Raw genomic sequence first — 27,753 nt, forward strand, 5'->3', positions numbered from 1 at the left:
GTTCTTTTTGCTGATCTCCTCCCTTGCTCTTTGGTAAGAATAAAGCAAACTCATGACATGAGTGATGCATGCCAATGAAACAAGACACAGTGTTGGAATAGTCTGGCTGCTCTTAATTGTTAATTTCAGCATTTCTTTTGTTTGGGTGGTAGAAGGAGAAAGGCATGTTCATACCTGCTGGAAACACACACTCACCTGGTCATAGTACTTATTGATGTATTTGTACAATTCATGTAGAGCCACCAGGGAATTGAGGTCACCTGAGTAATTCTGTTTGTAAGAGATGAAATTAGACAAAACCGTGAGACACCTAGCAATTGTCCTGTCAAATTCTGTGTCCTCACAACTCATTAGGAAAGCAACAGGAAAGAGAATTCACCAACAATTCCTAGCAAAGGAAAAATCACATGTATTTCTTGCCCTGAATCCTTGACTAACCCCTCTTCTCTCCAGTGCTGCCTGGGCAGACCCTCACTCTCCCTGTGGTGCAGAGCAGCCACTGGGCACAGTCAGTGTGTCTGAGCAGAACTGCACACTCAGCTGGAATATCTCATCTTTGCATTAATAACTCTCTCCTGGATACACAGGTGAGAGGCCAGGTGACTTCTGAAATACTTTTATTTACCCGTGATAGCTCAGCCAGGGCAGAGTTCATCTCCTGGTCGCTAGCAGAGATGGTCTGACGAATGTCTGAGTAGTACCTAGACAGGGGTACACAGGCAATTAGTGCATGGTCCCTCCTCCTCACTGCTGAAACCACAAGTCCTCACATCCATCACTTACCTTTCCACCATCTGTTTGTAGCGAGGAATGTCCCGGGCATAAAGCAGCTTATTGATTGGAGAGTCCTTGAACATCCAAAACCAGAACTGGTTATGAGAAGCTCCTTTACTGTGCTTTGGACTAACCTCAGCAGGTAACGCAATCACTGCTATTTTCTGCCATTTATTCAGGATCGGGAATTTTTTGTCCTCTGCATGAAGAGGCACTTCAAATAGCAGGCTCTCTTCTGGTAATGCAGTCTGAGGTACCCTGTGATGTGCTGATGAAAGGACCCCTGGGATCCCTAGTCCAGCTTTCTCCTTGGAGCTGGGTGATCACCAGTATGAAATCACACTGGCTATGGCTTTGCACAGCTGCTGTTTGACGTGCTCCAGAGATCCACCCATCCCATCTCTGGTGACCTGTGCAGGACTGTTCCACCCTCAGCACAGGGTGAGCAGTGATAGTGGAAAGTCTTTCTAATGGCCAACCTGAATGTCCCAAGTTGCATCCTGTAACTCCCACTGTCTGCCACAGCCAACTAAAGGTTAGCTCTGTCCCCCAAGTAGCTGCAAGCTGTAAATAAAGAGCACTCCTCAACAACTTCCTGTTGCTAAACAAAATCTGGTCCTCCCTCCTCTCTTCCCAGGACTCCCCATTACTCTCCAGTTGCACATGGAAGCCAGGGGGAGCCTGGCCGGCTGTCCCCATGGTGCTGTGTAAACACTATTGCCTTCCTAAGGCAGCACTGCTCAACTCTCTGCGCCAACCATGCTCCCTTCTCCCTCTGTACTCACCCGCCCTAACTTATGGTCAGCTATTGTGCAGGAGTCCATGAAGGTCTGCGCAATGACCAGCAGCACAGCGTCCACATTATCCGACGTCTGCACATCAAAAACAAACTGAGGGTTCTTGATGATGTTGATCCAGAACCGCAGGGGGAGGCTGTAGAGAGGACAGAAGTGCAACAGGGCATCAGCAAAGGTAGCAGCTACAGTGCTGAAAGATATTCGACATGGTACTGCATCTCTCTGCTTTGCCCTCCCAGCAAAACCAGCTCTTCACCCTATGGTCTCCTGCCCTGCACTTGCATTTTGCTCCTCCTCAGTAGGCAGAAGTGGCTGTCACTTTACAAGCTCTAAGCAAGTCAGCAGTGCCTCCTCCAGGGCCCTCAGGAACACTCTACCTGTTTGTCTTCCAGATATGGATGGTCTCAGGGTCTGTGATCCCATAGTGTATGGCCTGCTCATCCAACAGGTCAAAGAAGTATTTGACTGCCAGAGGGACAGGGCGGTTGGTACTGAGGATCACCTGGAACAAGTCATCCACAAACTTCTGCAGAGTACCCTGTGGATAATCAAGCAGGACAGAGTCAGCACAGTAAGAGGAGAGTAGAGAGCCCAGGCCTCACAGATAAAAGGTCACCCTCTTCTGCTCAGTGACAGCCACTCCCCCATCCAAGGGTACTCCACCCCCACTGAAGGGAGCAGCAGGTAAGGAGAAAGGAAGCCCCTGTGGTTTGTGGAACAGAGGCCAGGGAGAAGCTCATGAGCAAAGCAAAAATGTAGAGGAGACTCAAACGTACTCAAAGCCACTGCAGGTAAAGGGTATTGCTTCATCTTCACACACACCCCTGCAATCTGCCAGGGGATGTGAAGGAAGACAAGATCCCAAGCACAACGCAATCTGTGTGCTTCTTCTCACCTTCATTGAGAGCAGGCGTGTCAGATAGATCTCTGGGATTGCCTTGGCCCGCTCCCGATCTCTTAAGCTCCCACGCCGATGCTTGGGAAGCTCTGGCTCTTCTGTTGGTTTTACCAGGTGCCAAAGTTTGATCCCACCTTCATCTGCATCCTCCAGCATTGGTGTTTCTAAACCAAGCAATTGTTTACAGACAAGTGTTGGTTCTCTCACAGTAGACCTTGGCCAGGTGAGCCCCAAGGAAGCAAGATTTCCCAGTATAACAGAAACACAAATGGGAAGGAATCTCTGGAGGCCTCTAAGCAGCCTTCTTCATAGTACAGCCATCGCCAGCAGTACAGCAGGTTGCCTTTGTCCAACCAAAACCTTCAAGGTCTTGGAAACTTCCCCAGACAGCGATCCCCCACCACCCCAGTGGTCTGTTTCAGGGTTGAACCACGCTTTTGCTGAAGAAGTTTTGGTCCATATCCAATTTGAATCTCTTAAGCTGCAGCCTGTGGCTATTGTCCCTCATGCCACAGGAGTATCCATGGAGTTGTTTGCTCTGCCAGGCAGTAAGGAAACTGCCTGGCATCCCATCACTCCCCTCAGGCCGTGCTCAGCACCTGAGGGTATTAAGATTTCTGCAAGTTGCAGACTGCACTCAGCCCTAGAGTCAGACAACTGTGCTTGTTCTGCATTTTCACACCCAGCCCAGCTTTCCTCTGCTCCCACACTTTTGCTTTTCTCTGGCCTTACTTGACCAAGCTTTCACATTTCCTGACAATCCTGAGGGTCCAAAGCATGTGTCAGCCTTCTATATCAGCACAAAGCTGGGGCTATGGCAAGAGACTTGTCCCACTAACTGGCCAGTAATTTTATGAGAACAAGACATCAAACTCACTTTCTCCTGGGATGTAATCCTGATTTTCCCTGTGGATGTGCTTGGTCAGGCGTGGGACCAGTGCTACTGTTGCTCCATCAGGCACCTGCAAACAAGCAAAACAACAGTCGAAACAAATGGCATGTTTCTCATCAGCACAATAGGCAAGTGCTCATAGACCAAAACAGGCTGTACCATCACTAGAAATAGAGACAGAAACAGGGATTTTGAGGCACCATCACCATCTTTCCTGAGGGTGAGAAAATCTTGTCTGTACCAATTAAAAAAGAGATGTACAAAGTACAATGAAGATAATACTCAGGGACTGAGGTAATTTACATCTAGAAAATGTTGCAGCAAGGTACTGACATATTGGTGCAAGATGTGACATATTGGTGCAAGGTAATTTAAAAAAATCCCTCTTTCCATTCTTAGAAGGTACTTTGCAAGCTCAGTGCGTCATCACCTGCTAACTGATCTGGCCTGGAACAGGGACAGATCCAGCACATCACCTTCACTGCAGTATGAACTTGTGCCTATCCTTGCAAGCCCTACACATGTCCACATCTCAGGTATGGGATAAGGACAGGGCTGTGCTTGCTGAAGTCAGACTGTGGCGACAGCACTGACTTAATTTGAATATGCTCTGCAAGAAAGGTCCAACCTTTTGACAGTGGTCCACCAGGAGCCAGAGCCACAAACAGAGCATGACAATGTGTAGAAGGATGAGAGGAGAGACAAGGCAATGGCAGACTGAGTTCTGACCTTGTAATGCTGAAGAGTGTTCAGACGTTTCCAAGTTCCTTGAACAACAGACGTCACATCCTCATCGGACAATATCAGATGACCTGCCAGCCCTGATCGCCACTCTACAGCCATTGAAACACAGAAAATTAAAGGATTAACTGCTAATTTGAGGCCTCATCTGCTTCAGCCTGGCTGGCCTCGTTACACACCCCCTGGTCCTCATCAACTTTTACCTGTGCTATTTCACAGACAGTATAACCTGAGCAAGTGCCTGTAATGATGCTGAGTCCTGCAGTAACAGGACAGACTCCTCTGAGCACAGGGACAGGTGGCCTCATGGCCTCCCAGGTTCCACCTGTCATGTTTCTACAAATTCTGTTATATTATGACTCTTCAAGCAGGTGGTTCAAACCACAAATATGCACCCATGGTTCTTATCAGCTACTATTTCCTCAGTACCTTCTCATCTGTAAATGTCACCACTATTCATCAACAGCTAAAGAATTCAGAAGATGGAAAACTGAGTGTTTTCTCTCCCAATGTAAGTTCTATCATTAATTAACTGCCATGGGCAAGATCTTCCCTGACATATATTATTGAGAGGCTGCCATTGACTTCACTGCCAGGAAGCACCAGTCTCTGCCCACAGCATCTTTGCACTCCACTCAAATCCCCCTCCCCTCCTACACATTTTCCATACTTTCCATATCCCCTTACCCAAGTCATTGCTGTGGTCTGACTCTGGCAAAGAACACCATGAAATGAAAGAGGCTGAACCCAACTGTTTTTTTCCCACCCCTGCCTCTTTCTGTTACAGCCTCTCCCCTGCTGTGTCCAGCCAGAATACGAGACCCTTGGTCAGTGATTCTGCACACTCAGCAGAGAATGACAAATGTTACACGTGCCAGGGTGCTGTGCACAGACAGCAAACCACCATTCCTTCACTTCCTCACTGAGTTTTGTCACCAAAGAGCTCTGCTCACCGAGGTCCAGGGTGTCTGGGTCTGGCCGGTGACAGTATGGCGTCCCTTTATAGATCTGATCTAGGATTTTCTCCTTCACCTGCGTTATGGTGTCACAGTCCAGCACTTTCGCAGAAATCCCTTGAGAGTCTTCTGCCCCTCCTGCACCAACTCCTGCTTGTGTCAAAGCATTTAAAGTCTGGGGAAGAAAAGGTCACAGTTGCTCAGCTGATAAGATTACATCTGACATATTTACACCTTTGATGGTTGGCATTCAGGCAAGTTAACAGCTAGTCCTTTCACTGGGACATTCAGAAAAGAAAACATCACAGATGTTAAACACCTCGGTCTTGTTTCTTAGCCTTGTGTCAAGAGCTGGAAGCCAGTTCAACAGCACTGGGGGGGAGCTTCGATGTGCCATCAGCACAGCACACACCAGATGACTGTGGTGAAGGCTCCTATCAGCCTGGGGCAAAAGCGCCTGATTTAGCAGAGCTCTTCATCATCTATGGACTTGTGCTGCTGGAACAAACCTGGCTCCCAGGAGACAGTGGCAGAATGCTGCACTTGTGCCTTGGTTATGGGAGTGGAGACATTCAGCCCTGTCGTACCAGAGAGGACAGAAGATTTGGTGCTTACCAGAGTGCGGTACTCCAGGTCCTCTCTCAGAAGGCGGTTGTCATTCAGGGTATATTTGGCTTTCCCTGTCACCCAGTCAACCGGCCCTTTGTCCACCTGGTGCTTGATTCCTCGAAACAGCATGTAAAGGGGCTCCCCGACAGAATCCTGGCATGGAAAAGGAGGACAGAAATTCAGCTTGCTCCTCCCAGCAGAACCCCAGGCTTGGGAACACGGATATCAAGCAGGACTGGGGATACCCCAGCTAAGCCACATTAGGCAAGGACAGAGCCTGTGCCAACAGTTCCTGCTCCATGCACAGGAAAAGTGCACCATCCAGCTACCAGGGAGATGCACATGACCAAGGCATTGTTCTGCCTCTGTGTCACTAATCTGAGAGACTCCTTGAGCCTCACCAGCCCACCAGAAAAGGAATTAGACCAGCACCTGTCCTTCCACACACAGATCAGCCTGTGGCCTGTGTGTTTCAAGATAAAGGAGCTACACTGAGGCTTCAATGACCTGGTGACACATCCTGGAAACAACGAGTGGTATTAATGCTGATTTAAGCATCCCTGTTCCCAGTGAACAGCCCAGCTCTCATTCCTCACCCTGAGGAATACAGGGTGACCCTGGCACTACGTCAGCTACGAGTGAGGCACAAAGCAAAGCTATGCCTGTCTCCCCTCTTTTGGCCCCTCTACACCACAACAGGATGAAGAGCTCACCCTCACAAACGTGTACAGGCAGATGGACATCCAGTTGGTTAACAGCTTCTCTACCACAGTTTCTGTCCTGAAAGAGAGCATCAGATTGTCACAGGAATGTGGTGCAGAACAGGGGGAGATTTGGAGGTAAAGATCACTCCCTTTGAGAGAAAAGCAGGCTAAATCATGATACAGAATGGAGAAGAAAAAAAAAGCCTTTTGAGACCAGCAAGGTTAATGCTTTTGACACCACTTACTGGAAGCACTTGTCAGCCTGAAGGAGGCACCAAATTACAGAATTGGAGAGACAAGAAGCAGGGAACAGTGGAAAGCCTCTGGTAGGTCTCAGACAAGGGAAATGTGTTCAGATCAGAAGGATGGACCAGATAGGAGGCTATTGGGGATCTAAACATGGGAGATATCTCAGTTTAGCTTCCAAACATGGCATGGCTGCGAATCCAGGGACCTCTAAATAGCAAAGTGGGATTAGAAGACTTGGCAGAGCCTTTCAGAGCTTGCCAGCCAGGCAGAAAGGCTCTGTCCCCTCAGGTAGCTGCCAGTAGGACCATGGCTGGCTCACTCACCTCCGCAACATCAGCTTGGGGTTCTTGGCCACATACTGCTCCACAAGGTCGTTCAGGAGTGTTTTGAGGATGTCAGTGAAGTACTCCAGCTTCCCATGGAGTGACACTGTGAGCAGTGATGCCACATAGGCCCGGTCTCTTGGAGAGAAAGTGCGCTGGATCTCCAGAGTGTGGATGAACTGGTGGGGAGAGAGATAAGCCAGTGTGTGAATCTGCTGAAAACAAAGCAGTCACAGCTTCTGGCTGTTGGAAGAAGTGGTGCAGGCAACTATTAAGGAATGAACCTTAACAGACACTGCCCACTTCCTGCTGCCACTGCCATGGCTCTGGCCCCCACAGCAGGCTGCCAGCAGAGAGAGGGACATTACCTTGGTGAGGAAGAGCTTGCTGTTGAGGAGGTTGGAGAGCTGGACCAAGCCCTGCTCCACTGTTTGCCGCCGGCACTCAGGGATGTCAAGGTCCCTTTGCAGTGGTGACTCACGGTGGCCCGGAAAGAAAATACGTTCTGCATACGACTTGTAGTCCAGGAAGGGGATCCCTGTGCCCACAAGGTCACTTGTGAGGTCCATCATCTCAGTCATCAGGTCTGAGGGAAAAGAAAATGCCCATAAGGATGACACAACTGACATGATCTCAACTGACGGTCCTGAGCATGAGATAAGTGGAGGAACCAGGGCCAGCACCATGGGACTGAGAAAGAGGAAGGATGTTTCTTCTCAGGAAGAGGCATATTGGGGTCTCATTGCTTGAACATTTAAAACTAGAATAGGCAGCAGGAGAAACAGCATGAGGAAAGTTCCAATCAGGAGCTGGTTTCCAATTTTATAAAGAGGAAGCCGCTATTCAGCACACATCTGTGGTTACAGGCATTACCTACAGCAAAACCAGAGTATTAGAGACCTGCTCCTCACTCCTTCACACATTAGCTGGGGACTACAGTCTCAGTCACCTGCACAGTTTCAGAGCCCCAGGTCTACTACAGCTGTAAAGAGCTGAAGTACAAGGTTTGAAAGCCCAGAACATGGGCTGCAATTCAACTGGCCCTACACAAAGACTGGGCTAGTAGCTGTCCCTGAGATCCCTCCAAGTGTTCTGTCTTGACTTTAGCTCTTCATCTGAGTCTGGAGGATGAAGTGGAGAATGAGAGAGGTCTGTATAGATCACTGTGCTCTGAATTGAGAATTAAAAAGGGAAGAATTTGTCTCTCTGTTTCTAGGCACTGGCACAGGATAAATTATTGCCTGCTCTGAGCTATGCAGACAAGTACAGAGGAATGGGAAAAGAGGTAGGGATGAGGGTTTCTCCAAGCTTCCCTGAAGCTGCAAGAACCCAGGAGCTCAGTGACTGACCTGTGAATTCCTTTTTGCATCTGTCCCGAACACTCGTTTCCAGATTTTCCAGCTGGATTTGAACTTTCTTGTAATCCCTCAGAGCCTGTTTGCTCTTCCTCCTACAATGAGAAGCAAAATTGTTCCTGGTGGCACTAGCCCAGGGACTGTCGTTGCCAACTGTTGTGTTGCTGCCAAAGACTCCAGGGCAGTTGGTGTTGAGGCGACTTCTACAGAGCAGAATCTTTGCAGGATACCAAACAGTGTTCCATAAACTAGATGTGTCTCTTGAAGCACCCATTAGATTCTGAATGAACCACAGTGCAGGCTATGACTAGTAGTGCAACATGCCTCCCACATCCAGCACCGCCAGGGGCTCAGAATTTGGCACAAAATAAAGAAAACTGTAACCTTGTTTAGGCCCAAGATGTACATGCTTGGTCACATCCACTGAAAAACACTGTGAGGAACTTAAAGGCCTCATACAATGCCAGAACTTTTTACCTGTATATGAAGACGATGACCAGAACAATCAGTGCCACAAAGGATGCACCAACACCCAAACCAATCTGTGCCTCCAGAGGGAAGGTGAGCTGGCTTTCGGTGTCATACTGCACTCGGCCCAGGAGGAAGTTCAGGTTTCCCATCTGAACCTGTAAGAAGAAAGTATTTGTCGTGATGATTCCATTCCTCTGTGCAGGAATGAAATACAAAGCCACAGGGCTTCTCCAGAATGGGCACAGGGAGCACACAGTTCCCCAGAAGAGCTGTCCCACAGCACAATGAACACAGCTATACTGTTTACTTTCACGCAACTTTAGCCTTTAAGAGTAGAAGTTGAGAACAAGACCAGTTCCTTGCCACCCCCATTACCTCCCCCATCCCTCAGCAGGGCTTATACCTTTCCTAACTTCACATCCCACTCCCACTTCTTGCACATGCTTCAAGAAATGACAGGATTTCTGGCAGTGCTGCTGATTACCCACCGTGAACTCTGGGAGCAGGTCCGTGCCCTCCCGCTTGGTGCGGTGCCGCGGAGCCGGCTGCTCCGAGGGGGGCTCACAGTAGAGGTGATTCCTTGTTAGTGTCTTCACCACACAGATTCCTTCCCCAATCATAGCCATAACTTCATCCTTGGAAATAGCCAGATCTAGATTTTCCCCCTGAAATAGATTTGGACAGCACATGAGATCAGGGAAAAAACAACTATGTATTGCCATGGCTTCAGAGAAGATAGAGGAGGTGAATACCACGGGATGAAAGCAGCCTTTTTTCTTCTCTGATTAGGTTCACATCTGCAGGAGCTAATTTTGTAAGCTAAAAAATTCAGTTGCATATGATTTAGATTTAGTTTAGGACCTGTAGCACACTGTATAAGTACAGTTATAAATAGCCTGTCCTCTTAAGGCTCTTCAGCCAAAGCACAGCTAAGCTCAGCTCTTCACTCTGTATATTTAAAAAGGTAGTCTTGTGTCAGTTAACCTGCACACTCAGCTGAGTCAATCAGTGCCTTTCAAAGGTGTAACATATCTGTGCTATTTCCCTTATCTGCTTTAATTTTGGGGGATTAAGACTTTTTCTTTTTTTTAATAAAACCATGCTGACTGATGTTAATTACATTTTTATGCTTTAATGCTTTCTAAGCCCAGAACACTGTCAGGGTATCCCAACAGGCTGGCAGATCAACCTCCTTGTCTTTTAAAGTTCTCTTCCAGTCTTCTCAAACTGCCCTACATCTCCAAAATGCATTCAATCCCAATGACAGTGGTCTAGACATTTCTAGGCTCTTACATCCTCACAGTTTTTACTCATATGTAAAAGGAGAGCATGTGGAGAACCTGCACCTACAGCGACAGCCATTACTTTCTTTAAGAGTACTGGACTGAAAAGTACCTTTCCATACAAAAGAAATACCTCAGAGATTTTTTTTCTTGCATGTACTGTAAAAATACGAGCCACTGTGCTCTTCTGTATCATCTTTAATGAGTGATTTTCCTGCCTTCACTTAGTAACAGGGCTTCCCTAATGGCAGGATTCGTTTACTCCTAAGTTACTTCTAGAGGAAACTGAAGTAGTTATGAGAGAGTCAGCAGCTGAGAATAGGAGGTAGGGATAATGTAGTACTAATATCTCACATACAAATAGTTTATTTGGATAAAAAAAAACCCCCCAAAACAAACCACAAAACTTTCCAGAAGCCCTATGAAGCCCCTAACAATGTTTTATGGACTTAAGAGGCTTTTGTGATGCACTCTTTTCCCTCCTTGTATGTACCATTTCTCACAGGCCAAAGCAGATGTGCTGTGACAGGTCAAATGCTTTAAAAACCTTGGATACTGCATGACAACAATTTAAAACTTCATACAAGGAACATTAATTCCAGCTGGTTTTTGTCTTACCTCCACAGAGATGACACTTCCTGGCTTGTGACGATATGGTTTGGCAGGGTCCTCAGCATTCAATGGTTTTAGGATGGGATTGACTTCATAAGAGAAGGGCATGGGATGCAGTGAGTTGAAATCAAAGCTCAGATTATCCAGAATAAATTCCAGCTTGATACGGACACTCCTCAACAGCAGGTTAATGGCTGGAGTTTTGCATAGGATCAGGTAGGAAGAGTTAACAAGACATGGTTCTTCAAACTAAGTGAAAAAGGCAAAAAAAAAGTGTCAGTAATGGAACACCAAAGCTTCTCCTGCAGCTTGGCAATACTTCCCACCCCGAGCAATCTGGGGCCAGTCTGCATTCTTCTCGCCTGGAGAAATGCCAGAAGAACTCTGCTTAACTGTAGAGGGGAAAAATCCAAGATCTGAGGAATTCCCCATGTCCCTCTAAAGGAAAGCTTTCATAGCACTGGTTTTTTTGGAAGGTCTCAGCAGTGGGAATCAGCTCTGACATTCCCCTGGCAGCAAATTCTGGAGAGAGACCAGCTTTAGCTTTCCCTGTTCTGAGAGAATAGGACCAAATACCTTCAATGCAGGGCTGGTTTCCCAGTCTGAATGCTTCTGTGAAAGTGTTCCCATGCCTGGCTGGGTATTTTTTATACATTTGGTGAAAGTGTTACAGTCTTTTTTTTTTTTATGCCTTATAGCCACAAATCTTTCCTAAGAACATTGATAAAACCAGCTGTTATTGATGCATGTGCATCAGGAGCACATTTATGTACAGGAAGCCCTTCATCATTTGCACTAATAATGCAAATCCTTCTTGTAGCTGGGCTGCCAAACCACCCTCTACCTCTGCAAATTCTGCTGCATGCTCTGTGACCTTTGTGACCACACCAATACCTCTGTAATGATCCATCTCAGCAGACTGGCAGCAGGAGAGTAGAAAATGGTAGTGGCACTGGTAATTTCACTGCCTGGTTTTGTATCTCAGAGTGAAAGAGATCCCAGGAACTGTAGGGATGGACTGAAATATGCAAAAGGAAGAATCTGAAGCACAGACACATTGAGCCACACAAGCTCTCTGGCTCAGATGTAGATTCCTTTATGTCCACACTACTGCCTCGCTATTTTTGTCCCATATCACAATCCTGCACATCTGTAGGCAGAGGCAGACCTAGCCCGTGGAAATGTTTGTGAAAGTGCTTAACCTCTCAGTCTGGCAGAGAACACTTCCATGGGCCAAGGCTGTTGGTACAATCCAAGCAGATAACAGCAAGTGGTGGGAGGAAAAAAGCCCTAGGGTCAGAAAGTCCACCTCTTCAGAGGTGGAACATCAACCCTTGTGCACCCACGTCCCCATTGAGTGCTGTGCTACCTGGTGGATGCTGCACAGAGAATCCTCAGGACACTCAGAGTCTGGGATGATCCTGCGCCATCGCCCCACTCCTCGGCGCCGGCGTTCAGATGGAGAAACTGTAACTCGGATCTTTGGTTTCTGTACAACATCCAAGTTGTATCCATGAACTCTGAGCACTCTCCCTCCACTGAAAGACAAAAGTAGCTGATCTGACCCACCTGTTATTCACTAGCTCCATTTTGTCCATGCTCCCATCCTTCTGTTTATGCTCATTCTTACAAACACAGCTTTACCCCAAAGTGCCACTCAGAGAGATACCATTGGTGCTGCAGCCCCAGAACACTGCCCCAGGGAAGGGACACTCATTCTTTCTACCTGAGGAAGCTTTTAGGTGGCTCTGCAAAAGTGATGTTGGGATCCAGAGTATATCTGAAGAGGGATCCTTCCAATCTCCGCTCTTGGTCCCCATATTTGATGGTGACTGGGAGTTCTGTGGACACATTGCTGGGACTCGTCTGGCATGCCAGCTGATCCTCTGTCATCTCAGAGAGGCTTGGAGAGACAAGGAAGAGCAAGAGATTAACACAGTCCCTGCAGAGACAGATTTTATACTACTGTGCCTTTGTCTTTGCAGAGAGTCTGCAAACCTCTTCTGCTATTTTCCTGAATCTCATGCTGAAAGCTCTAGTGCCTTATCTGTGCAAGAAATAATTGCTGGGCAGCTGTTAGGAGCAGCACATGGACAAAAAGCAGGTACAGTCTCTGTCCAGAAGGGACTGGATACATGCTACCAAGGCATGTGCACCTTCTCACCACCAGTGAGGTGAGGCAGGTGTATGCGTCCCAGGGTGCAACAGAACAGGCAGCTCTTGGGATTAGGCTGCAGGAGCCAACTGCAGCTCCCCACCAGCAAAAGCAGAGTGTCAGGATGGGTTACAGTCCTGTCAAGGGACAAGCAGAACAGAGGTGTGCAGCACTGCTCACATCCAGGGAAGGCGGGCTGGAATCTAAGATGGTTGAGGTTGCTGCCATGACCCTCAAGGGGAAGATCCCCTCAAACACAGAGGAAAGCAGAGCTCCAGCCGCTCCAGGCAGCATCACACCATGGGAGGCTCTGGGAAGGACTCAGGACAGTGCACAGCCAGCACATTGGCAAGTTCTGATCTTACATTTGACAAGGGAGGTCTCCAAGCAGGACACTGATCTCGTTAGGATGCCCAGTCAGCAGCTTTGAGCCCAGAAGGGTGAGGCAAGTTCCTCCTGCTTTGGGGCCCTGAGTCGGAACAATGGATTTCAGCTCTGGATTCTAGAAGAGGGAGGGGGGGAAAAAAAAAGGAAAAAAGAAAAGGGAAGTGAGTGACAAGGAACTCAAAAGACAAGACAAGGGAAGAAAACAGCAGAATGTGTTCAGTGTCTTCCAGTGCCCTGAAAATAGAAGATCCAAATCATAGGCAGGCCTCAGTTATGCTGCAGCAGCTACTTTACAGGGCAGAGGAGGGATCAGTCACACCAGCAAGGAATCAGGAACCTTTCCACAGACTGCCAAAGGCATATGGATGCTGCAAACAGCAGAGCTGTGAGCCTCATACACAAACCTGAGGATTAACAGTCCAAAGGGATTGTTAGATCAGTAATTGGATTAGTAACTTAGGTTAGAAAAAACAAGGTAGCAAATAAATTGTCTGTTTGCCTCGCAGATGAGGAGATTAACAGCAGGGAGCCCTAAGAATTTGTGTTGAGACCTGTGCTGTAACAAAAAAAACTTAGTACCACTGAGGAGCTGCAGCAAAATTTAAAGAAACCAGGCAGAGTGACACAAGTAAGTCACTGCTGACAAAAAAAAAGCAAGATCCATGAAGTGAGAAGGAGGAGGGAGACTACAGGATAAAAAGCAAACATGTACACCATTACTAGTCTCTAAATAGCATGCTGGTGATAGCTAAGAGAAAAGGAACAAGCATAATGTAGTATATAAAATGGTTCTATCAAGCCAAAAATGGAAGAGCTTAAGACTTTTCAGGATCTTTTTCCCCTTCCTATGGGAAAGGGAGACATGCAACTAGATACATAATTTGTAAATTGCACAGAAAGGAAGAAAAAGGAGCAATTGTATTTAAAAGTTACTTAAATACTATCCCATAGTTGCTGGGTTTAAGATACCAAAAAGTTATCAGAAACATGTTTAAAAGTGACAGGAAACATTTCTCCACACAATGCATGGGAATTTTGGACTTGCTGCCACCAGCTGCTGAAGTTCAGAAGATAAAAGCATAGTCAAACAAGCAATTTGCATATTAACAAAAGGAAAGTCAGAAGTCTCAGTAAGATGTTAAGCCATCAATAAAAAAAATCTTCAAATTGGAAATATAGAGGAAAAATACAGGGTATCTTTAAGTATTTAGCAGTTACCATTGTCAAAAAAGAAATAAAATCACTAGTCTACAGGATCTTTAGTATTACCCAGTACAGCTGTTCTTATAATCTAAAGGGGGGTGAGGGAGGAACAAAACAAAACAAAACAAAACAAAACAAATCCCACCACACAATATAAGCAGCAGAAACATCGGATAAAAATACCAGCAACAAGTGCCTGGTAGAGTCCTATAAGTTCATGCAATAAACAGCCATTTAGCAGAGATACTGGGAAAACAGGGGAGATATTAAAGTTGTGTTACCTGGTAGGTGAAAACATGCCCAGAAACTCCACGACCTCCTCCAGGCACTTCCACCACGATATGTCCAAACCTCTCTGTCCAGCTCCCGCCAGTGACGCACACGATGCTGCAGGACAATCCAAGAACAGAATCACTCCAGGGGAGAGCAGGGGAGCTGTATCCACCACACCATGTCCTAAAAACGTCTAGCAACCACAGCTCCCTTCTTCCAGCCTTATCTCGTCATGCTCAGAATACACAACCAAACACTGAGAAACACCTCTAAAAAAGCTGGGTTAGGTGCAGCAGGAAAAAGCAGGGACCAGTTCCAAACAGGCCCATCCTATCTAAGATTATTTTTTCTGGGACAGACAAGAGGAAGCCCACTGTGTCAGAGACGAACAGAGTCCAGGAACTCTTCTATTGTCCAGAGATTATCAAAATCAGTCACATTTGGAGGGACCTCAGGCCAGCAGTGGTCAATCCACACATTAGTGCTGTGTCTGATGCAGAAGACTCAAGACCTGGGTTTAGCTGTCACTGGTCTTCAGCCAGTGGCCTCTGCAACCAGCCAGATCCCCTGATCTGCACCAACCATTCTTCCCAGCCCTTTTGCCAGACGTAATTTGATATGGGAGATGCTGACAAGGTGAAAAGTCAAACTGTACTTAAAACAGAGCAGCAAGGAATCCCATGTTACAGCACTGATTTGCTAACAGAAAACCTACTCTGCAGGAGACTTCCCAGCCTTCCTGCATAGCAGAAGATTAATTTTGTCTGAGCCTTGCTCAGAAGCAGGTTCCAGGTTCACAGCTATATCCCCTCAACTAAAGAGGCTCAGGAATTTGAACTTAGGCAGTGCAGTCCAAGCCAAGACCCTGTGATGCCAGGTGATTTACAGATACAGAACACAGACAGTGCTAACCCCAGAAAGATTATGCTCTAATTCTGGAATGAAAACAGAAAGCAGATGGAGTCAGACAAACAAATCGCACAGACAGGACAACACTGCTCAACACAGCAGGCCATTCCCAGCAGGATCTTACCTGGCTCCTAGAGGGAAAGGTGCTACAACTACTGCTACCATGGAATGGAAAAACATGTTTGTGATAGCTCCGATAGGAGGTTACTCACAATTGCTCTCCTCTTCTCCTGCAGGTTGTTTGGCTCCTCTTCCTCCCTTGTCCAAAGCTCCCACCCACCTGCCCTGCCACAGGCCAACTACACAAATGTCCCTTTCTCCTTGCTTCCTAACTATCCCCCATTCATACCTCTTAACTCCTAACTACTGCTTTGTTATTTTGTTCTGCCCTGGCCAGACACACCAGCTGCATAATTCTCTATCACTGAGATGAGCTGGATTCAGCAGAACAGGTCTTTCTGCTTATCATCCTTCTCCTTGCCACTACTTTTACAAGCACTGTGTGACCTGTCAGGCACTCCTGGCCATCAGAAGAGTGGCACTGGGCCCACCAGGACACCCTCATCTGTCCCTCGCTGAGAGGATCTTTTGAGTTTGTTCCTGGAGGGAAATCTCGCGAGCAAGTGAAGACTGACAGTCTAGGGGGTGTGCCTCCAACCAAGTGTTCCCATGCTCACCCTGTGTTAACATGGTCAGGCTATTTCTCTATCAGTGACACTTGCACAAGCCATGTCCTTTGCTCTATTGAAATCTCCCTGTGGCTGAGAGAGACGCCCATGAAACTGCTGGGTTCTGAGCCCTCAACTCCCTGACCTCACTGTGGGCTCTGTGGGGGCAGTGTGGCTGGAATATGGCATCACTGTTCGGCTGTAGCCTTGTACACAACCTTATCTCTCTAGGGTCACTGCCTGAGCCAACTGCTCACACAGTGACCTTACTCAGGGGAATGGGCAGGGCTCAACACCTACAGCAAAGGCAAAGACATCTCAGGCTGGGTCAGCAGCCAAGGGAAAAGCCAGCACCTGCCTCTGGGAGGAGGTTTCACAGATACTCTACCTGCTAGAGATCTCATACTCTTGAGCATCTACGGCACAGGGAATTCCTGCAACAGTGACAGTTTCTGCAATGTCTTGATGTTTCTGCCCGAGGTTTGAGCCAGTGATGGTGATTCTAGTGCCACCTTCCACTGGTCCAGACAGGGGGTACACCTGCAAAGACACCCGCGCATGTGTAAATGTCACAGTACCTCAGACCTCCACAGTCTGGTGACTGATCTACAGCACAGGGCCCTTCAACTGCCCCCGTGCAAACTCTGCCTGCTCAGGTCACTGCTGTTGACTCCTTTTACTGGCTTGGACTAGTCCCAGGATGCAGCCTCATCAGAAGAAAGGCCATAAAGAACACCACAGTTGGAGCCTTCTTTCCCATACCTCGCTGCTGCCAGCAGTCCCCACCCAGAGGTGATAATCCACTTAGAAGGCAGACTGCCCTGCTCTGCCTTCCCATCAACATGCTGACCACTCCACAGGGCATTTCTGCTGAAGAGTGGGAATGCACAAGCCAATACATGTTACTAGTATTGAAGCAGCAAGCACCATTCCCCCTCAGCATCAGGACAACAATGAATTGCATGCTGCACAAACGTCAAAGCTCTGTCCCTGAGCAGCATCCAAGGTAAACTAAGACAAGATGCAGCACATGGATGTTGTGTGCCACTGAAGGGAGGACAAGCTGACAGCAAAAGGGACACATGGCTACAGACACTTGTCATGTGGCAGTTAGCAAGAAACATTTAAAATAAACAGACAAAAATAATTAATTCCAGTAACCTGTCATGCCTTTCCCATCGTTGCTGTGCTGTTATCATTAGGTTTTACCCTCCTTTGCCCCAGGCTTAGTTGGGCCAACCTGTTTCAGGGTCTGGCTCAGGACAGTTGGAAGATCCATCCTGTGGACCCTTTCCCAGCTCCTGAATTATTCTGGTGTGCCAGTTTCAGCTGAGATACAAATGAATCGTTCCCCCCTGTTCTCTACCAGCAAACAGTCCAGCACAACAGTCTAGAATCCTCACAACACAGAGGGACCTCCACTGAACTTCCTCTTCAGAAGGTCAATAAATTACTGAGCTGCACTGTTTGCACTCTGAGTTCATAGCCCTTTGATTTCCAGTGCAGAACAGAGCCCTCCTTGCCCTGTGTGCAGTACACCAGTGAGCAAATTACTCACAGAGTGAATGAGAGGTGCTGGACACAAGTCTTCAATTTCTTCCTTGCAAGAGCCCCTGAAGATACAGCTGGGGTTGTCACCTCCACACCACACACAGTTGTACTTTGAGTCAGCTGTTTGGCAGCGGCTACAATCAGTGTGTCCCACAGAGCAGTTGTAAAAAGTCACTGCAAAGGAGAAAAATTCAGAGGTATCTGCAAGCATCCCCATGGGGCACAGCATAACCCAGCAACCCGGCGTCTTTTACAGACCCCACTCCTCCTCCTGCCTCTGTGAAAAGCGTCAGAAGCGAAGGTCTGTTTTCCTTAGTTTTCCCACGATAGGACTACCACAGGTACAAAAAGCCTCATTTGAGGATTTCTCAATTCCCTTCTACCTCATCTGCTGTGTTTTTACTGGGAAGGTGTTGCACTCCTACCATGAAGATCTGCAGCACTGTCCACTCGAAGGTGTCGTCGCCTCTGTACAAACACCACAGCGTTGAATTCGAGTTGAGGTGCTGTGTAACTGTACTGCAAAGACAAAGATCATCAAGCGGAATTAACAAAGGCAAAAACAAACCAGCTGAATAGGCAAGAAGCATCAGCATCCATACTGAATAGTGCATGACACATACAGCCTACACGGAGCTTCCATGCATGTAGGCAAGGCAGTGTTAGTTGGGGCAGTGGCAGCACATGCTTGTCCTCACCAGTTCACAGTCACAATTCGGCTCTAGCAAGAGTGGCAGGTTTTGGTTCACTAAGATGAACACTGAAAACTAAGTGTGTGCTCACAACAATACTTGTCGAACTTCCTAATTGCATTCCTAAGTGGCCAATTCCTATCTGCAAGCCACCTGCTCAGAAAGCTGCTCAAGCTGGCATTTATGTAATTTCAGTAGAGCTGAAGAGGTAGGATCACAATTGGTCTTCAGGGCTCATGTGCACAAGAGTCTGTGTTGTTCTTCTCCCTTAACTATATGAGTTTGTGAACTAAAAATAACATCTCTGCTTGCAAATCTTGCCTTAAGTAAAATTCGCACATCATCCAGAAGTGTACATGTCTGTTTTAATTTTCCCTGATAATCTTACAATCCACAGGCTTGCTTCTATCCCCAAGGACAAAATCAGTACTAACAGCATTTTTCTTCTCACAAAAGAACAATCATCACAGAAGTCATGATGCAGAGAATGACAAACAACAGTGCCTCAAGCTAAAGCAGGAGTGGCACCGTGCTGGCCAGTTCAGAGACAGCACCATCCTCTGCTACAGCCAGTGCAACAACAGGTCATGTGGCTCAGACTGCACACTCTTCCTGAGGTTGAAGGTACCAGTACTAGCAAGTAGCAGCATCACATCTGAAGGCCCCAGAGTGCTAAATATTCTACAAATACTTTTGCAAAATATGCTCTTTTCTCCAGAGCTTGCCTTCCATCCTACTCTTTTACTGAGCAAAACCAGCACCTGTGTGAACTGTGAAATGGCACAGTAATCCCAGCACTCACCTGGTTCATCTGGCAGGTGATATAACAGAGGGACTTGTTTGTTTCTTCTCCTTCCACATAAGCTTCCATCACCACTGTCCTCCCCTCCAAATTCAAGACACACTCATAGTCCCACTGCTGGTCCTGCAGGAGGAGACACATGGCACCATTTCTCAGTGACACAGAGCTTTGGGCTGCACAAGTGTCCTCCTGCCTCTCCAGTTCAGCATCTTTCAGCAAGCCACCAAGCCAGCGGTGTGCTCCTCTCATTCCCCTCATTATGCCAACTCTATGCTATATTCAAGGGCTCTCTATGCTGTGACTGCCTCCATGTATGAAAGACAAACCAACACAAAACACCTAGAAGGGAGCGTGTGTGTCACTGTGTGGAGAACTTAGCACAGAAGGAGAAATTAAAAAAAAACCCAGTGGGATTGTGAAGTTACGCCAGTACAATCCCTGTGAAACACTAGCTTGGAGATGAAGAGTAGAGTACACAGATTAGGGCAGAGCGTGTCAAAAACATTAAGTGTATATTTCTCCTCCCTATCTCTTTCCTGTAAACCTTCCACTTAGAATTGCTTAGATACTTCCTGTAAAAAAGCTAGATATGCATCTCTCTGGAACCACCTCTGCTCCTCTGAGCAGTGCAGTTTGTCAGGTGTAATGTATAAAGTAACAATTAGACTGTGGGCTGCATGTTCCAAGTTGTTTTTTTGTCAAAGGTTACTAAATCATCCTCTGTCTTGAGAAGCAAAGAGAATTTTTATCGGAGGCACACCCAAGAAACAGCTGTCAAGGGTGGTTTTCCCCACTGCAGAAGTTTCAGGTATGGCAGGAATAGCCACATGTTAATGAGCATGCCAGAACGGAAAGGGAACAGATGACTTGTCTTTAGTTTATGGAGACACAAACAGGATGGATTCAGCAGAAAGTTATTCCAAGAACTACCACCTGCAGTGCAGCACAGGTGCAATTTAATCCATATACATGCAGATCTTCTCCAGCAGGCTGGTGCACACATGTACCCTCCCTTTCTCCTACACACCAATACATCCAGCTATGGAATTCTTTATGCACAGAAATAGGTTATTCCTCTAGGAGAAACCTACGCAGAGTCACAACTGTATCTTACACATATTTTTAGTAGTCCAGTGGCCAGGTTGCCCAAACAGTGCCCTGTACTAATGCAATTTCTTGATGGTGATGGCATTGAGCTGACTACCTGATAGAGGTGGAAGTTCTTTCCCAGCAGGGTTATCTTCCTCGCCACATTGACTGGAAACAGCGAAGATCCCTGGATTCCTTGCACGCAGGGACACGCATTTGGACCCCAGCTAGGCTCTTCACTCTGAAAAGAAAACACAGGACACAACCTCTCCTGTGTGCTGAAATACTAAACTGGCAATCTGTGAGAAAACTTCAAAGAGTTACAGCCTTAGACCGTGAATTACAAAAGCCCAGTAACTTACCTCCTCCCAAAACTCAGGGGCATCATACTGATAATCGAGGTCAGGGTGAAGGATCCTGGGAAAGTCAGGGACATCCCTCTCTGAAGAATCACCATCACCCGACAGAAGAGTAGAAGCAGAGAAAAGAGATGTGTCATTCTCAGCCTGCAGCAAATCCATCCAGTCCTCTGTGTCCTGGAGCTCTGTGCCTTCCTCCAGCAGCCACTGTGGGGGAGCTGATGTTGGGAGCTCTGAAACAGGGAATTCAGTTCCTGGCAATCCAGGAGAGTCATCAGATGCAACAGGGCTCCCTGGCACCTGGCTGGGGGTCTGGGGAGATGGGATGGCAGATGTCAGTGCCTCTGTGGTAGGAAAAGGACTTGAAGGCCATTTGAAACTTGTGACATGAGGAGAAGGTGTTACTGCTGCCACTGCAGACATGTGCAGAGGGCTATCCCCGAGGGTGGTGAGTGGGTCTGTGTGCTGGGGCTCCTGGGCTGCGGCTGGCCCTTCAGTGGGCAAGGCTGTGTGATCCACATTTTTAGATGGACTGGAGAGGACCGACGCAGCAGAAGTTGTCTCTGGCACAGTGACAGCAGGTTTGTCTGCTGGCGGTGGCAGAGGGGATTCTGTGGCAGCCTGGAGAGAGGCGGCTTCGGTGGAGAGGGTCAGGTAGGTGTAGCTGGGCGTCTGCGCAGGCTCCGTTGTCGTCTCCGAGGCTGCGGAGGGCGTGACGTGGATGGGCTCTGTGTGGGGCACAGTGCTCGGGCCCACGTGCACAGGGGTGGTGACAGGTTTTGTGACCGTGGTGGGGGCTGTGGTAGAGGATTTGGTGAGGGGAGCAGCTGAAGAGGGATACACACTTAAGGTTGGGATCTGGGCCTAGAGAGAAACAAGATGGTGGGATGAGAAGAGGGAAAGAAATGAAACAGAATAAAACCCAAGCAGAAAAACACTCCGTATGACTTCCCATAGACAAGAGGCTGCTTCACCCTCTAGATTTTAATGAGAGCTACATCTTATGCCATCTTTTGCGCTGGGATTGGGGAATGTCCACAGTGCACAAGATCCAGCAACACTCCCTCTTCCCACAGATGCCTGCACTGGCCTCCTCTCAGAGGGAGGTCTCCTAGTCTTCATTCTCCACAAAATACAAGGCCACCTGTGGCAGCCACAAACTGGGCATCTGTTCCACCTCCCCAGTCGCAGCCTCCCTGTCAGCTTGCTCATCTCTCCACTTTGACAACACCGGCTGCACAGCCCCAGGACAAGGGTGACCTGCTTCATCTGACGGCACTTCCCCAGAAACCCTGAAGTATCAGGGATGCAGAGCCTTGTGTCACTCCAAGGGGAGCTCCTCTTCGTTCCAACAGCTCACCTCCTTGCTTGATGTGACTGACAGCTGATATTTTACCTGAGAAGAGATCTGACTCACAGAGGCTGTGAGAGCACACAGGACTAGGACTGAGCAGGAGACGCACCCTTTCATTGTAGATAATGGCTCCTTCCTCACATGCTGCTTTGTGGGTGCAGAGGTGCTGCTGGATGCACCAGTTACATCTCCAGAGACTGCTCACACACTTCTGGCACCTGGAAGAATGACAGAAAAGCAGCTGCTAAGACAGGACGACCCAGAAAGGGACAGCCACCCTCCCTAAAACTACAGAAGAGAAAAAGCAGGTGCTCACGGTGCCGATTTCCACAGCAGGGCCACTGCAGCACAGTCATAGAAAGAGAAGTCCACAGAAGCAATGAAGATGTCATGGAAACGCACTACAAGCTTTATGGTGACATGATCTGAAAATGAAAATAAAAATTTCTTAGAAATGGAGCCCCTACAAGTTTGCCATACTGTTAGGAGACGGCATGCTTTAGGATAGACACTGTCAAACACTGAGACAGATTCCCTTTCATGCTTTTAGCACCTCAATCACTGCATTATCCTATGGACACTAAAAACAGGTTGGACAAGTTCATCAGGAGTAGTTTGTGATAGCTCTTGCCAACCCATGGGAAAGAAGCCTAGTCTGAAGCTCTGTCCATCTTCATCTCTGTAATTCCACTGCCATCTCTGCATTACAGGAAGAAGTAACACTGAGGCTCAAAGCTGATTGTCTTCTTTTGTCATCCAAAGGAAAACGAAACCCTTAGAACTAACTGTGCCCTTCACATACTGCCTTCACCTTGAGAGCTTTGGTCTATGACCAAACTAAGAAGTGAGTCAGGGAAGAGGCTTATAAGACTTGTAATCTCACTTGCAATGACTGAAGGCTTATCTGCTTTAAAATCCAGGTCTCGCATCAACTACAAGCCTCAGGATAGCCCTGTTCTCTTTGGGAAGAGACTGTCACTGTTTTCTGTAGACCAAATAGCTGTAGAGATGGTCAAAACTTACTGCAGCTGATAGCATCAGCCAGAAGGAGATATTTTGCATATGACAGTACTAAATCAGCTAATTAATCTTGTCCCAGACGAATGTCTCCAACTTTAGAATTGGTTATTAGTTCTCCAAATAATGGGAACATACTGCATTCTCTGCTCAACCCCAGGAGATGCTGTTCTCTCTAAGGCAGTTTGCTATAAAAGTAAGTAACAAGAACCTTGAGCACCGCTCCTCTCAGAATGGGATTTCAGAGCTCATCTTGCAAGAAATCTTTAGTCACAACAAAACAATTAACATGTGAATCAGTCAGGCCTACGCTGGGTTCCTGATAGGATGGCAAGGGAAGCAATATGCTAACAAAACAGTGATGAGGGGTCTATTGAAACCCAGGATGAGCAGAAAATAAGGGTATGTCCTATGCAGCTGGAGGCTGGAGTTACTGCAATACTGCCAACTCCTATCACTGCCATAGAGGTGATTGCATTTGGCAGTGGTGGAAAGGCTAACACCTCCCAGGATTTCAGGGTTATGACACCATATTTGTAAATACTCCTTTCTCCAAAAAGGCCATTATTTCCCATGATTGCCAATAATGCTGTTTGACAGTACAGAAGATGAGGTCGAGCACTTGCAAACTGAGAGCAAGAGTTTGTGCTACTAACTTGGAGCTTAACACCTACATGTGATGGATGAGTTGGTATAAAAACTTTAAAATAAAGCTGGAAAAAGGCAAATATTTTAGTGAGCTGGGAAAAGTATTATAAGTAGGAATAGGAAAGTGTAGGTATCTAAGGCCCTAACGTGACCTCATTTAGAAAACAATGTATGAATCTGGTTATCAGCTTCAAATTCATCTTAACAGAGTACAGAAGCCATGCAGAGAAGGAACAGCAATAGAGTGAAGGAGATAGGAAGCCTGAAGAACAAGAGAACATGAAGAAGAAGTTGGCACAGTTAAACAGCAAAACTCTGTGCTAGGAACGCCTGGCCATAGTTCACTGCGTGGGAGAAGCACTGCGGAAGCAAAAGGACAACACAAATAGATCAAACGGACAGAAACCATCCACAAGCAAGTTTAGGCTACAGGACAGGAGCCACTTGATAAGCCTCAGAGACACTATGAAAGTAATGTAGGTAAGGCATCTTGGAATAAAAGCAAGACTGACTTACAAAGGAGTTGATAAGAATATCTGAAGCTTGGAGTAATGAGAACTAGACTGTGGCTTTATCTACACTGATTTTTCACAACTGTGCTTAAATTCAGGCCCATACAACTAAACAGAAGCAAATCCTGCCCACTCTGCTTGCAGTGGCAGTGCATGAAGCCCTCTTCCCTCTTTTCCTGACCACCCTGGTGGGTTTGTTCCAGACTAAAACAGTGTGAAAGCCAGATATTAAAATACTGCAAATAATACTGAAAATGAAGGAGTTTGAGATTGAATGAGTGTGTTAGCTGAGTTCTGGTGTCATGTTATGTCCATGGAGATTGCTTCATACCTATTAGCCAGCTGCATACTTGCACAGAAAAATCTGTTCAGCCACTTAGGTGAATTGTGTGGAATGTGTCCCAACTGGCACCTGCTTTTTATTTCAGATGAACAAGCTCTTTGAAGAGATCAGCTCATCAGAGCTCACACTGACAGGCTGGGTAAAATCCAATGCAAAGAAAAAAAATTGAGAACTTTCCAGGTTCTTTAGAGTGGCCAATCAGCAATACTCAGCCAGCTATTGCTCACAGGCCGTGTATTTTCTGAGGTTATACCTCATTACAGATTTGTTTTATCTTTAAGGACCATGGGTCTCTTCTTGCCTTTCCTTACATGTACTTCCTTCTCCCACTGCACGGATTTTGAGACGGTTTGCATTTTGTTTGGTTTTAATAATAAAGCAATATTTAAGAGAGTTCTCTCCCCAGGTTTAGGACAAAGCTGCCAAACCAGCCACCCCTCTAGACTGCATTTCAGACCACATTCAGATTTACATACAACACTTCAAACAGGATCTCCTTTCCAACTATCAGAATTTGGCACTGGAATTTGGCAACAGCCCAAAATAGCACAGGATGTGTGTGACACAAGTAGAAAGCAAACAGATATTATGAGGAATGAAATGAACACCTGCTGACAGTCCACATACATTCATGGCTGTTAATCCTGGCAATACGACGACCTACAACATACTTTCTCCCAACAATGTTATCAGAGCTATCATGCTCCATTTAAAGCATTTCACTAACCTGTTCCTGTTGGCAAAGGTGGTGCTTGGCTGGGATCTGGAGAAGGACACATGATTCCTGACTCTGTCAGAACTGCTGGGCTTTCATAATCTTCAAAATAACATGAGTAAAATTCTTCCTCGCGCAGAGAAGGTAAGTCGGAGATGGCCAAGAAGATCTATCAGTTCAATAATATCAGTAAATAATTTGCCCTCATTTAATCTAATTTTTTGGTTCTGTTTTTTCAAAGGAAGACCCACATAGAGTAGTTATCTACAAAAACACTCATTTTCCTATAACGTCTCCTAGGACTGACTGTTTCATTCATCATCTCTTGCCATTCTCGAACTGAACTTGGCAGCAACTGACAACTTCCCCCTTTGCCCAAGCCTCTAGCAAAAGACAGGTTCTTGCCACCTCCTGACACAATGACAGACTTGAAATCACTCCAGCACCTTCCTAGCTGTTCTGCCAGCTATCACATGCCAGACAGGAGATATAATTTTGGGCCACTCCTTTCAGGTCTCCCTGACAGCAAGTGACAGAAACACTGAAAGCACAGACATGGGCACCTTATAGATACTAAAACAAGGAGGGTCCCCATCCAAGCAAGCATCACATACTTCAGAATACCCAGTAACTCTTAGCAGGCAAGGACATTTAGTTTTAGGGAACACAAAGAAACAACCAAACAACTGAAATAACAGCCGGGCTGTACTAGGAGGTAAGTCCCTCACATGAAGCAGACAACAGGCCTGAAGGTTCAGTGTTTCAACACCCCAGTGAAAGCAACAGAAAGACTTGTGACTCCTCAGTTTGCAGAGGACGTTCTATAAGTTTGAGCATCATAAGAGGATCACCACCACTCACATTTCTCTTTTCCTCTCTGCTGATATTGGCTGGAGTTAGTGACTGGACAGACAGACACTGCTGTGTAGAGTTAAAGCTCCAGAGCCACTGCTCACTCAACCTGGACCGCAAGCATTCGGAGCGACGGCTGCACCTGCAGGGAAACAGCAAGAAGCCCTGTGAGAGCCCTGGGCAGCAGTCTGTGTTTGGCTTCCAACCAGACACTGGCTGTCTCAAGCCTTGCTAGAGTCTTCAGGAAGCTGCTACATGAGCCACTGAAGCCCCAGCCTACCACCACCTTCAATCGTAGGATGAACTGTTGCGAAATTATAGATAGGTAGGCACTTCTTGGGCTTCAAAGGTCATGAACTAGTTCCTGTGACTTTCTCCAGGGAAGCAGAGCCAGCAGGCAGACACATACACCAGAATAAACCACGTCTCATTAAACAACATCAGTAGGGGAGCAAGAACTGAAAGAGTGCTAAATAAGACACCAGAAGAAGAGACAAGATAGTTTCTCTACACTTGAAATGAGGTTGATCTGAAGTCAGACTAAAACCAGGCTGAAATCCAATGAACAGGAGAATCATGAGTGGTGCCAAAGACCCAAAAAGCAATGGAAATATGCCCCTGTGTGCAACTGCTATTGCTGCTGGCAGTGTTTTAGGGAGGCAGAGAGAAGAATGGTAAGTTAGAGCAAATATCTCATGAAGAAAATAAAAATAAACTAAATCCAGACACAGATATAAGGAAGAGAGTAAGCAGAGACAATCCCTAGACACTGTCCCTCCAAAATCCTTACAGGTGAACAGGGATCTATCTTACCGTCCCTGAAGGACACACCAGCCACAGTAGGGATCTTTCAGTGCCAGACAGGACTCACAGTCCAAGTACAGGGAACATTCCATTATGGGAACCTTTACCACCTGTCAGAGAAAGAAATGAAAAGTGGAAAACACAGCACACACAACACAGCCCCCGGGTCACTGTCTTCTTATGCCTAACTAGCAAGTCCCATCATCTCGATGCTCATCAAAACAACTTCTTGATCCTCAACTTATCCTCCCATAAAGACAAAAAAAAAAAAGGAACAAGTTTCCAGAGCCCTTCATACACATACCACATACTGGTGAAGGACATCTAAACATCAGGCTGTAGAGAGGCACTGAGGCAAGCAAACTGTATTGCTATTCATTGGTTATTCTACAACACAGTTTGCAAGGAGGAAATTTTATTTAGTCATAAAACTGCATTTTAACAAAGTGAATTACAGAATAGCAGACTGAATATCATCCACTCTTTTGCTTTTCTGGACTCTGTCATGTGAGCTCATCTCTCCTGACACACAGGTGACTGAGGCTGGAGACAGCAGCTACAGCTGAGGCCTCTGAATCCATCTGCACTATTGCCCAGCTCTACCTGGCAGAACTACCATTTTGACTGAAAGTAGACCACAAAACTTTGATCAATGTGGAACAAAAACTTTCTGCCATCTAGGGGTAAATTTTACTTGCAAAATTCTTCTGCTTCAACTTACCATCCTTGCTGATTTCAGCCTCTTGCCCTCTTTAA

At 46.8% G+C, this 27,753-nt stretch overlaps 1 protein-coding gene across 5 annotated transcripts in view; it reads right to left on the bottom strand.

Moving 5' to 3' along the window:
- Window positions 1-27,753, bottom strand: part of PLXNB1 (plexin B1) — a 77,943-nt gene that overhangs the window by 4,317 nt on the left and 45,873 nt on the right. For all 5 annotated transcript variants that reach the window (XM_032120513.1, XM_032120510.1, XM_032120512.1 and 2 more), the window contains exons 6-37: window positions 27,007-27,107; window positions 26,203-26,335; window positions 25,354-25,510; window positions 22,423-22,531; window positions 22,216-22,324; window positions 20,756-21,616; window positions 20,509-20,634; window positions 19,305-19,427; window positions 18,236-18,329; window positions 17,818-17,984; window positions 16,648-16,799; window positions 14,691-14,796; window positions 13,185-13,321; window positions 12,391-12,567; window positions 12,034-12,202; window positions 10,671-10,913; window positions 9,258-9,434; window positions 8,776-8,924; window positions 8,293-8,393; window positions 7,312-7,529; window positions 6,944-7,122; window positions 6,381-6,447; window positions 5,674-5,820; window positions 5,056-5,233; window positions 4,091-4,194; window positions 3,347-3,431; window positions 2,467-2,633; window positions 1,949-2,109; window positions 1,560-1,707; window positions 784-848; window positions 626-701; window positions 196-270 (exon numbers count right to left, since the gene is read on the bottom strand). In XM_032120513.1, the coding sequence (XP_031976404.1) occupies window positions 196-270; window positions 626-701; window positions 784-848; window positions 1,560-1,707; window positions 1,949-2,109; window positions 2,467-2,633; window positions 3,347-3,431; window positions 4,091-4,194; window positions 5,056-5,233; window positions 5,674-5,820; window positions 6,381-6,447; window positions 6,944-7,122; window positions 7,312-7,529; window positions 8,293-8,393; window positions 8,776-8,924; window positions 9,258-9,434; window positions 10,671-10,913; window positions 12,034-12,202; window positions 12,391-12,567; window positions 13,185-13,321; window positions 14,691-14,796; window positions 16,648-16,799; window positions 17,818-17,984; window positions 18,236-18,329; window positions 19,305-19,427; window positions 20,509-20,634; window positions 20,756-21,616; window positions 22,216-22,324; window positions 22,423-22,531; window positions 25,354-25,510; window positions 26,203-26,335; window positions 27,007-27,107 (5,061 nt within the window). The remainder of the gene's footprint in view (window positions 1-195; window positions 271-625; window positions 702-783; window positions 849-1,559; window positions 1,708-1,948; window positions 2,110-2,466; window positions 2,634-3,346; window positions 3,432-4,090; window positions 4,195-5,055; window positions 5,234-5,673; window positions 5,821-6,380; window positions 6,448-6,943; window positions 7,123-7,311; window positions 7,530-8,292; window positions 8,394-8,775; window positions 8,925-9,257; window positions 9,435-10,670; window positions 10,914-12,033; window positions 12,203-12,390; window positions 12,568-13,184; window positions 13,322-14,690; window positions 14,797-16,647; window positions 16,800-17,817; window positions 17,985-18,235; window positions 18,330-19,304; window positions 19,428-20,508; window positions 20,635-20,755; window positions 21,617-22,215; window positions 22,325-22,422; window positions 22,532-25,353; window positions 25,511-26,202; window positions 26,336-27,006; window positions 27,108-27,753) is intronic.

This window comes from Corvus moneduloides, chromosome 11, assembly GCF_009650955.1.
Source record: "Corvus moneduloides isolate bCorMon1 chromosome 11, bCorMon1.pri, whole genome shotgun sequence".
Taxonomy (NCBI): Eukaryota; Metazoa; Chordata; class Aves; order Passeriformes; family Corvidae; genus Corvus; species Corvus moneduloides.